Below are 11,376 nucleotides of genomic sequence, written 5' to 3' on the forward strand. Positions count from 1 at the left end.
CGGTTAAGCATCTGCCTTCGGCTCAGATCATGATCCCGGGGCCTTGGGGTTGAGCCCCACATCAATCTTGCTAGGTGGGCTCCTTGCTTGGTGGGGAGCCTGCTTCTCCCTCTCCCTCTGCCTGCCACTCCCCCTGCTTGTGTTCTCTCTCTCTCTCTCTGACAAATAAATAAAATATTTAAATATATATATAAATAAATATATATATATATAAAATATATGCATACATATATATAATATACATATGTATTTTAAATCCTCCTGGAAGGTAAGCTATTACTTTAACTTGTTTTCTTGAAAATAATAATTCCAAGGTTAGAAATAACCTGTTTTGCAAAAGCCAAAACAGGTTTTTGCAATTTATGAATTTAAATAGGCTGTTTGTAATACTAAGGTATTAATATACAAAGGAAAGGATTATACAGTTAATTTTTGATTGTGTGCACCATTGAACAGTTCCACAATTCAAGTGACAGTACATAAAAAAAAATGATTCTGTGGCAGGGAAAAATTTTGGCAGCATGTTTTCCTTTCTTGGTCTGCTTCACCAAAAGTTAGTGGCAAAATTAGTTTAGGTGATCTGAAGGGAAGTTAGTAGATGGTGGAGGAAATACAGGTGTGGGAAGATGCTGAGCTGTGAGGGGGGTGGGTTTAGAGTTAAATTCACATAGACTGTTCACACGTGGGTAATCAAAAAGGAATTGTATGTACATTTTTAACACCAGAGAACAGATCTTTAATGTAAATTTGAAAGATGCCTGACTTTAATCCATTATCTGGAGGTTTGGGATCTTTCTTGAAAAGAAAATATTGTAGTTAATAATTCTGTTTCTCATGTTAACATCCTCTTTATTTTCTCTTTTTAATGAAAAGATGTTGGAGACTGCTCTTCACTCTCGACCCACCACCCTGATGGCATTCATTCACAGACCCATTGTCAGGCTCTTTCTCACCTTATCTGGGGAGAGCGGGTTCATTGGCCTGAAGAGCGCATGCACTAGGAGAGTTTCCCAGTTGTCAGTTTTACTCTGCGGGTGACTTGCAGTGTGATTTGGACAAGTCACTTCTTCCACTGTTCTCATGAGGAAGTCCTCACCATGTGTCTTACTCCTGGGCTAACATGCAGTTTGAGTGGAGCCAATACATTTGTCTTCATTGGTGGAACTGAGTTTATAAGTGAAAAATCACCAAACAGAAGTAAAGATGAAGTTGGGCTTCTAAACATGTAGCTGTCACTGTCCCTGTGTTAAAGCCTTAATTTTCTGTTAGGAGCATGTCTTTCTTTCAAAATCTGCAGGCAATTCAGAGATGGATTTTGTGAGATTATTCTAGATTAAAACATGATGATAATGCTTGGCTTCTGCTTCCTTATAAATGGGCCTAAGACTTTTTGTTTTGTTTTAAATCAAGTATATAATTTGTTTTTGCAATTTATGAATTTAAATAGGCTGTTTGACTAAGGTATTAATATACGAATAGTCCTTTTTAATGGTTCATCTCGGTTTTTAAAATGGGAATTGAGGGGCGCCTGGGTCGCTCCGTTGGTTAAGTGACTGCCTTCAGATCAGGTCATGATCCTGGGGTCCTGGGATTGAGCCCCGCATCGGGCTCCTTGCTCAGCCAGGAGCCTGTTTCTCCCTCTCCTGCTCCCCCCTGCTTATGTTCTCTCTCTGTCTCTGTCAAATAAATAAAAATCTTTAAATAAATAAATAATAAAAAATAAAATGGGAATTGATAGTATTTGTATCCCAAAAGTAGGATCTTTAGAGTTTGAATGAGCTACATGTAGTTTCTAAAATCATCACTGCATGGGGTGCCTGGGTGGCTCAGATGTTAGGCGTCTGCCTCTGGCTCTGGTCATGATCCCAGGGTTTTGGGATCGAGCCCCGCATCAGGCTCCCTGCTCAGCGGGAGGCCTGCTTCTCCCTCTCCCTCTGCCCCTGTTTGTGTTCCTTCTCACTGTGTCTCTCTCTGTCATATAAATAGGATCTTTAAAAAATAAATAAATAAATAAAATCATCATTGCAGTTACAAGTTCAGTACAACAAAGTGAGTTTGGAGCCCTAATGCCCCACTTAATTCAAGCAACAAGGGAACCTGACTAGTCCCTTGAAGTTCGTTAGAGTGTTGTTTTGGAGGAGGCTTTGGTTATTTAAAAAAAAAAAAATCTAGGGGTGCCTGGGTGGCTCAGTTGGTTAAGCGTCTGCCTTTGGCTCAGGTCATGATCCCAGTGTCCTGGGATCGAGCCCCGCGTCAGGCTCCTTGCTCGGTGGGGAGCCTGCTTCTCCCTCTCCCTCTACCTGCTCCTCTGCCTACTTGTGCTCTCTCTCTGTCAAATAAATAAATAAAATCTTAAAAAAAAAAATCTAGACTGAAAAGAAGATGCAGCTGAGTGGTTTGTGCTCCTTTTATTCTACTATTCGAAAATGCTCTCAAATATCACTATGCTAATGAGTTTTCTAAAACAGCCCTCATTATACTTTTTGAATTTTCTAAGATAATTGTGCTGTATCTGCTTAGCATTATCAGAGACTTGTTTACCAAAGATCCTTTCTCCTGTTTCCTTCCCCCTCCCCCTCATCGTAACATGCCTCACATGCCACATTCTGATTGTCATAACCAAGCAGGAGTGAGTAATGTACAGAATTGCCTTAATCGTGTGGCTAACAAAGACTCTTGATAAGAGAATTCCTTCTCTCGGTGGATAAAACATTGTAAAGGACTTAGAAATGTTCTGAGAGAGAGAGGGAGGGTGAGATCGAGAGACTGAGGGCTGAGAGTGGTGTGTTAACTGTGCTCTTCCCTTACATGTAAGTTTTAATAGGATGTCCTGTGCTTTATCGTTTTCTATATAGTTATTCAGATATGAAGATTCTAAGTCTGAGATGGCATCTGTCTCCTGGGAACAGAGATGTGCTCAAAAGGCCATAGGTTGTAAATGGAAATTATCTTATACCACCCCCAGCCATTCTTAAAAATAGGAGGGACCCCAGGAATAGAAAACATGAATATCTGATGTATTTTATGATTAAATTCCAATGGATGTAGAAAGTAGGGTTTTTTTTTCGTTTGATGTTCAAGAATTTGATGGCCTATTTCAAAAGATTTTATCCATTTTAGAAAGAGAGGGAGGGTGGGGGGGAGGGGAGAGGCAGAGGGAGAGAATCCTTCAAGCAGATCCCCCTACCCTGTGGCTGAGCACAGAGCCTGATGTAGAGCTCGATCCTATGACCCATCAGATCACGACTCATGTGATCATGGCTCATGAGATCACGACCTGAGCCAAAACCAAGAGTTTGATGCTCGACTGACTGAGCCACCCAGGCATCCCTACTAACCTTGATTTCTAAGCTTAGAATTACTAACTCACAGTTCCCTGGATCTCAGCAACTAGTTGAGTTACTAAAAGAAAAGGTGACTTCTTGTATTTTGCTTAAAGTTCAAAAGAGGTAGTTTTAAATGAATGAAATGTTTTTAGGTTAAAAAAAAGGAATTTGGTGGCCTAGCTATAACCATTTTTATATCTTCATATGGTATTAAGCATGATTAGTTCTTATAAAGGAAGTATATGTTTTTAGATTTGGAAATAGGTGAAATGCTAAATTTAAAGGAATAGGGTTGGGGCGCCTGGGTGGCTCAGTCGTTAAGCGTCTGCCTTCGGCTCAGGTCATGATCCCAGGGTCCTGGGATCGAGCCCCGCATCGGGCTCCCTGCTCGGCGGGAAGCCTGCTTCTCCCTCTCCCACTCCCACTCCCCCTGCTTGTGTTCCCTCTCTAGCTGTCTCTCTCTCTGTCAAATAAATAAATAAATAAATCTTTAAAAAAAAATAAATAAATAAATAAAGGAATAGGGTTGCTGTTTTTCTTTGCCTGGCCATTTTATTACTGCAAATATAAATGATAAGTGAATGATCTTGCATTTACTTTGATTTAGAAGATAAAGTTAGAGCCTCTACTGGCATGTCAGTTATTCTTAAAGATGTCTTTAAGCGGGTTTGTATCAATCAGGTTCTTTCTGATGTTTTCAGAGTGCTTGGTATAAACGAATGGCAGAATACAGGGTTCCAGTATGATGTCATCAGCTGCTTGAATTTGCTGGACCGCTGTGATCAGCCCCTGACTTTGTTAAAAGATATCAGAAGTGTCTTGGAGCCAACTAGAGGCAGGGTCATCCTCGCCCTGGTTTTACCCTTTCATCCCTATGTGGAAAACGGTAAGTGTGGTCAGGTCGCCTCTTACCCAGCATAGAGATTTATTAGTGTTTGTGATTCTGTTTTCCTAGAATAGCCTAGAATTTAAAGGAATATGGTTAACTCATGTAAAATATCACCTTGGTTAGTGCTCATCTTAATGCGGATTTTGTAGAATTCTGGTACTCCCTTTGCAGTGGTAATAGTGAATACTCAGCTGGGTCTGCCCGCTTGAAATTGAAAACCTGAAATGTGTCCATATTTTCTGCTCTGAAATCGAGCCTAAACCATTTGTTTATTAGCTTATAAGCTGAGTCAAGAACAAAGTGATGCCTTTTAATTTACCTGTATATATTGCTGAATGTCATAGCTGATTTGTACGTTACATCTCTTGTTCCAGACTCTCAAAATGATAAATGCTGTTATCTTTTTTACCCTTCTGAAGACCATTTGTGTTCCAGCATGTATCATTTCTTTGTGTGACATTTGGTTTTGTGATTGCATAGTCTTGCTCTTCAGTAATACTGAATGAAGAATATATTAAAAGAAATAGTTTGATTTCATAGGACTTCATATTTACTGTGACCTGGTTGTAGCCACATTAACTCATGGTTTTAGCTAACACGGTTTGCATTTCAGGTCATGTTGAAAGTTTCAACTTTAAGCGTCTCCTTTGCATTTTCATAAGTTAATGTGCAGTAATACAAAAATTATTTATTATGTAAGTAATACATGTTAATATTTTAAAATCTTTAGTTTTCCCATTTTACTGCCTAGTTCAGCCTTGGATTCAAAAGCTCCAAGAGCTTGCAGACATTTTTAAGAAATCCATTACTATTTTGCAAGTGTTGTAGTTATCAAATGTCTGTGAAAATCTGTCTTAGGGAATAATGCTCATGTTTGCTTATCACCATGGAAATCCAATGTAAATCATTGCCACTCACTTGTTCCTTCATTTCTTTTTCTCCTTATTTCCCCCCGCTCAGGTTATAGTCCCTTCAGATTAAATGCTTGCTTTAACATTGGCCAAATGATTTTAGATTTATGTTGATGATGGGGGAAATGGAGAATTCTTTAGATATAGGAGAGTGGGAAAGAGTGCAGGTAGACCTGATAGTCCCTCCCCCATCTGACTTCTCCATTTTTACATTCCTGGTGTAGGATCACTTGTCATGGTAAAGAAAACATTGCTTTAAGAGTGTGTGTATGTGTGTGTGTGTGTGTGTGTGTGTACAGTACAGTGAAAACCCTAGTAAATGTCCTTGATCAGCACGGGAGTTTTGACCTGCTCCGTTTCTGACCTGGGCCGGTTCACCCCTCCTTAGGCAACCTGGTGGTCCCCCATTCCCGGGAGGTCACCATATTGATGCCGAACTTAGTGCAGACACCCGATCGGCATAGCGCACTACAGCCCAGAACTCCTGGGCTCACGCGATCCTCCTGCCTCAGCCTCCCGAGTAGCTGGGACTACAGGCACGTGCCACCACGCCCGGCGTAAATGTCCTTGATAATTCAGCAACCTGACCTTTTTTCAGTGCTGTTCACTGTGTAATTAAGTCTCCGCTCCGTCTCTGTATTGCAATCACTAGTCATCAGGTTGTAAGGTCCCAGTTTCCTGTGTCCTATTGGGCAACCACATGATAGAATTTGAGTGCTATTTCCTGGCATAGCAGGAGGTGGAAGAGCAGGGGAAGAAACATCAATCTAACCATGTATTTTATTTCCTTGTGTTGCTCACACTAAAAAAATTGAGAGGAAATCCAACTGGACAAGGCCTGAAAACAAGCTCCTTGATCGTGGGCACATAGCGCAGAGTTGCCTGTTGAGTCCAAGGAGTCTGACACGTGACACATAGCAAACCTGAGACAAGAAGCTTTGTTGCTGTGGGTGACCTTTAGTGACCTATACATTTTGCAGAGTGCTCCACAGCACTCTATTATTGCTTCCTTTCTCTAAGTCACTAATTAGATCCTGATGATTTCCATGTGACACGGTGTGAGGACTGTGAACTGCATAGTGACCTTGCCATGTGAGTTCATAAATACTGGGCTGTTTTAAGAATATAGGAGTGTGCTTGGCCTACTTGGCTCAGTCTAGTTTTTAACAAAAAGCAATTGTAGATGAAATGATTTTTTGTAATTCTTGGATTTGTCTTTAAATCAAACCACAGCAATTTTGTTACTTAGGTTAAGTTGGAAAAAAATGTAAAATGTGTTCTTTCTAATTTCAATTTCAGTTTATTTGGTTTACTGACCCAGTTTTGGTTAGGGGTCATTAAGTGTTTAATTTTTTTTAAACTAATTTTTATAAAAAATGCAGTTCACGGTAAAAAGAGTTCAAGCTGCTAGCAGGAGGGTATACATGAAGATTTTCTCATCCATTCCAGTTCCACAGTGTTGTTCAGGTCTCTTGAATATTCTTCTTAAGATAGTCTATGCAAATATAATTCTGTGTGCACATGAAAAGAATGATTATATAGTTAAATCCCATTGTAAATCCTTTGGTTGCCTTTTTCCACTTAAGTGTATCTAGAAAATTATTCCTTATCAGCTCATATGTACCTACATCATCACCTGGATATAAGCAGTGGTATGCTGGAGCTGGTTTTACTGGCTCATGAGAGCTGATTATTATATTGTCGTGAAGTTAGTGAACTGGTCATTGAACATGACTGTTCTTGAAACTGACCATTGTATGGTCAGTGGTGGGAGCACTTAAATCTTGGAAATTGGCAAACACTACAATAGCCTCTCCCCTCTCCAAGGTGGTTGGTAAACATTTACCAGCACCCCACTGGATGTATAACTTTACTTGATGAAGGCCCTGTTTATGTACTTTTAGGTATCACCAGTTTGCTTTATAAATAATAGTGAAATGAACAGTCTTAGGCAGGTCTTTGCACATGTGTAAGTATGTTTTAGGTTGCTTTCTGCTTTAAGAAACAGAAGGAGCTGGGTGCTGGGTGGCCGGCCAACACTTGGTTTCGGCTCATGTTGGGCTCCTACCAGTGTGGAGTCTGCCTAAGACTCTCTCCCTCTCTCTCTGCCCCCGTGCACCGCCCCCCCCCCCCCCCCGTGCTCTCTCGCTCTCTCTCTCACACACACACACAAATAAATCTTAAAAAAGAAACAAGGAACAACCAAAAGTTGCTTTTAAAAATTAAGAGTTTATTTTAGGATAGCGATTCTATGGTTGGGTTAATTCTGCTATACAGCTGTTCTGTTGAAGTTCAGAGCTTGCTTGCTTTTCTCCATCTTCAGTGTATTGGCATTCCTCTTAGAATTACAAAATAGCTAATGTAGTGCCAAACGTCATGTGTAGGCATGACAAAATCTTGAAAAGAGAGGGGGCAGAAGGGTGGCTCAGTCAGTTAAGCATCTGACTCTTGATTTCCACTCAGGTCATGATCTCAAGGTTGGAGCCCCACGTCGGGCTCTGCGCTTTGTGTGGAGCCTGCTTAAGATTCTCTCTTTCCCATTCCCTCTGTGCCCCCCTAACCCCCCCGCCCCCGGAAAAAAAAAATCTTGAAAAGAGAGGACAATTCTTCCCCAAACATCTTTTTTTTTTTTTTCATTAGTGAGGGAAACCTTCCCCAGAAATCTCCCCATCACTTTAGGGCCCATTGTCAAGGATAGGGGCACATGTTCCTACCCAGCCAGCAACTGGTGAGGGGTCTGGGACAGTCATGGTGCACTCTCTGGGTCTGGAGGGAGCCCTCTGCCCTGAGCATATTTACACCGTTAGGCTGGGCTTGCAATGAATGTGGAAGGGAATTGGTACTCTTATGCGATTATCTTCATTCATTTAAAAAAGTATTTACTGAGTGCTTAGGTGCTGGAGATATAGATCAAGTGGAAAACTTGCAGATAGTCTTGCCCTCATGGAGCTTATTTCTAGTGAGGAAGACAGGAAACAAATGGCATGCTGTTGGTGATAAATGTTACAGAGAAAATGAACTATAAAAGCAAGAAAGGGGCATCTGGAATTGGAGGTTGGGTTTGGGTGCTGTAATTTTATTTTTATTTTTTATTTATTTTTTAAAGATTTTATTATTTGAGACAGAGCAAACGAGAGAGAGCACAAGCTCTCTGTCAAATACATAAAATCTTAAAAAATATATAAAAACAAACACCTGAAGGAAGTTAGGTCTAAGGTTATCTGTGTGATCCATTTCTAGAGGTGGAAGTGCTTGTGAAAGACAGTTTTCCAGATAGCTAGCCTGGGATCTTAACCCTGTTTATGGAATAATCATCTTTTCCGCAGTGCTTTGAAATGCTACCTTTATCATATACTGAAGTCCCGAATGGGTTTAGTTTTATTAAGATTCACCCTCCGGTGTGTGCCAATACCAAACTGTTTTCATTACTGTAACTTAGCATACATTTTCATGTCAGAGCACCAGCCCCCTTCTCGCAGTTCCTTTGCAGATTTTTGTTGGCTTATTTTATTTAACAGATCAACTGTAGCACTGGTTTAGCACTAATTAATTTATAGATTAATTTAGGGAATATTGAGTCTTCCTAGCTAAGAATAGGATGTGCCTTTCATTTTATTCAATTCTTTATGTTTAGTAACAAAATTTTCTTCATAAAGGTCCTACACAGGTTTTTTTGGATTTATTCTAATGGTGTGTTTGTGGGTGGGATATTGTTAAATAGAAAATTTTCTTCTATCATTTTTTTAACTTTCAAACTTTTTCCCAGCTTTTGGGAAATTGACAAAAATTATATGTATTTAAGGTGCACAGCGTGATGATTAATGTACGTATACGTTGTGAAGTTATTACTACAGTCTAATGAATGCATCCACCTCACATAGTTACTCTTTTTTGTGTGTGATATAACACTTAAGTAAGATCTATTCTTTTAATAAACTTCAGGTATACAGTATAGTATTATTAAATGTAGTCATCATACTGTACATTAGATCCCCAGAACTTATTCGTCACTGGAAGTTTGTGCCCTTTGACCAATGTCTCCCTATTTTCCCCACCCTCCAGCCCCAGGCAGTCACCACTCTACGGTCTGGTTCTACGAGTTTGACTTGTTTAGATTCCACCTATGAGTGAGATCATGCAGTGTTTATCTTTCTGTGTCTGGCTTGTTTCACTTAGCATAATGTCCTCCAGTTTCATCCATGTTGTTGCAGACGGCTCTTTCATCATATTTTAGAATGAATGGTAGGTGTACATACCTAAGCAATTGATTTGAGTATATACTAATTTTGTAATCATTTATATTTTTAAATTGTTTTATTGTCTCCAGTAGCTTCTGTATTGATTCTCGTGTTTCCTTGATCTGGAAATGGTTTTGCTACTTACTTTTCATATTTAAACTTTTTTTGCCCATGTGAATTGGTAGTTAATTCCAGAAAATGTTTTTAAAAATGGTAGGCATTTTTGTCCTGTTTTTTACTTTAATGAGAATATTTCTACTTTAAATATGATGCTGTCTTTTGGCTTGAGATTGCTGTTGTTTGGCTTGAAATACATATTCTTTTAAATCTTGTTTCATTAAGAGTTTACAAAGTCAGGAATCGCTGTTGAACTTTGTTACCTGTATATTCAATATCTGTGGAGATAGTCATTCTGTTTTTTCTCCTTTGACTTGTTAAATTAATAGTACTTGTATACTGTGTATCCACCCTTGCATTTCTGGGCTTAGATGGGATAGTCTTCTTGTAACGCATTGCTAGAGTGTATTTACAAAAATTCTGAATAAATGTATTAGCAAGATATTAATGAATAATAATTGATTTATATCTGATCTTTATTTGGAGGATGTTATCTTTGTCATGTTTTGGTATCAGTGTTCTGCTGGCTTTGTAAAAAATAATTTGGAATTTTTTTCTCCATGCGCTGGAACAATTTAAATTGCATGTGGCTCTCTGTTCTTGGAAAGTTTGGTAGAATTCACCTGGGAAACCAGCGAGACCTGTGCCTGTTGAGAGGTAGACTTTGGCAACTTCCTAACTCTCTTCTAGGGTCATTGTTCTGGTTAAATTAGGTATGTTAAGTCTTAAAACTCCCGTAAGTCTAAATAGAAATAAGCAAGACTCTGATAGGACTATTGCATGGAAAGAGCTTGGGCTTTGAGGGCTGGCCCTGTTTGAAACGTGGGCCTCTTGTTAAGGTTAGTGTTTCATCTCTAAGAGTGGGGCTAATCCTTACCTCAAGGTTTGTCCTGAGTATTAAAGAATCTAATGTATAGGAGAGTGCCCTACCGTGTCTGTCTCAGTGTTGATATTTAATACGCGTTAGATATAGGTCATCCCATTCTGTCCTGTTACTTCGTTTTTGTTTGTGGCTTTATTGATCCTATTTGTTCACAGTCCTTCATTTTGAAATATTTCTCAGTGTCCTTCAGGTCTGTTTGAGACTTCACTCTTTTCACAGTAATCATCATAATTTGATGACTTCATTAGGCATCGCAACTTTGTCTCCAAACGTACACTCTCCATTGGTTTATGTGACTTGACCCCCCAGAATCTTTACCCTGTGCCTGTGAGCCAGGGGTCTCTGATTCACTCGGGTCTTATGTAACAGAGAAAAAGAAATTACTTATTCTGAAAATCCTGCTAACATCTTTCGGTATGTGGTTTAAGTGCTCTTGTCTAGAGGGTAGGGTGTGAAGACACTAGAACCACATCTTTGTTGTTTCCCTCTTGTTGGGAGTAGTTTCAGTATTAGTCTCTTCTCATTGTCATGGGAAACTCTAATTTAAACAGAAAGCTATAGCTTAATTTTTTCCAGTGAAAAATCTGGATGCTCAGCTAGTAGGAAAATCAGTACTGCCAGGGATTCTGCTTACAGTGAGGGGTGAGGGTCGATGGCTAGGGAGTGAAGTGTGCTTCATTCAGATCTCAGTTGACATGCTGAAAAAATATTTTTCTATAGAAACAGTGTTCATTTGTATTCATATAAATGCATTGGAGTGCCTAGTTTTGACCAGGCAAGGCTAGGCAGTGGAAATACAAAGATAATGACAAACCTGCGTCTAGTCTTAAGATATTTAGAGAATCATACAGAAGATAGATGTAAGCAGACAATGACAGGATAGTCTGATAAGGAATATGACAAAGTACTATGGGTTTAGAGAATGAAAGACCCATTAACTGCTAGGGGAGGTTATGGAAGGTTTCATGTAGGAGGTAACAGTTGAGCTATGTTTGTATCTGAGAAGCATTTT

At 39.5% G+C, this 11,376-nt stretch overlaps 1 protein-coding gene across 3 annotated transcripts in view; it reads left to right on the top strand.

Moving 5' to 3' along the window:
* The window catches only part of METTL9 (methyltransferase 9, His-X-His N1(pi)-histidine), a 47,404-nt gene that overhangs the window by 20,134 nt on the left and 15,894 nt on the right, over window positions 1–11,376 (top strand). For all 3 annotated transcript variants that reach the window (XM_045875139.3, XM_045875138.3, XM_045875137.3), the window contains exon 4: window positions 4,028–4,212. In XM_045875139.3, the coding sequence (XP_045731095.1) occupies window positions 4,028–4,212 (185 nt within the window). The remainder of the gene's footprint in view (window positions 1–4,027; window positions 4,213–11,376) is intronic.

The sequence above is a fragment of the Mirounga angustirostris genome, unplaced genomic scaffold (genome assembly GCF_029215605.1).
Source record: "Mirounga angustirostris isolate CCGP_5_RB_7025 unplaced genomic scaffold, mMirAng1.0.hap1 SCAF_5, whole genome shotgun sequence".
Taxonomy (NCBI): Eukaryota; Metazoa; Chordata; class Mammalia; order Carnivora; family Phocidae; genus Mirounga; species Mirounga angustirostris.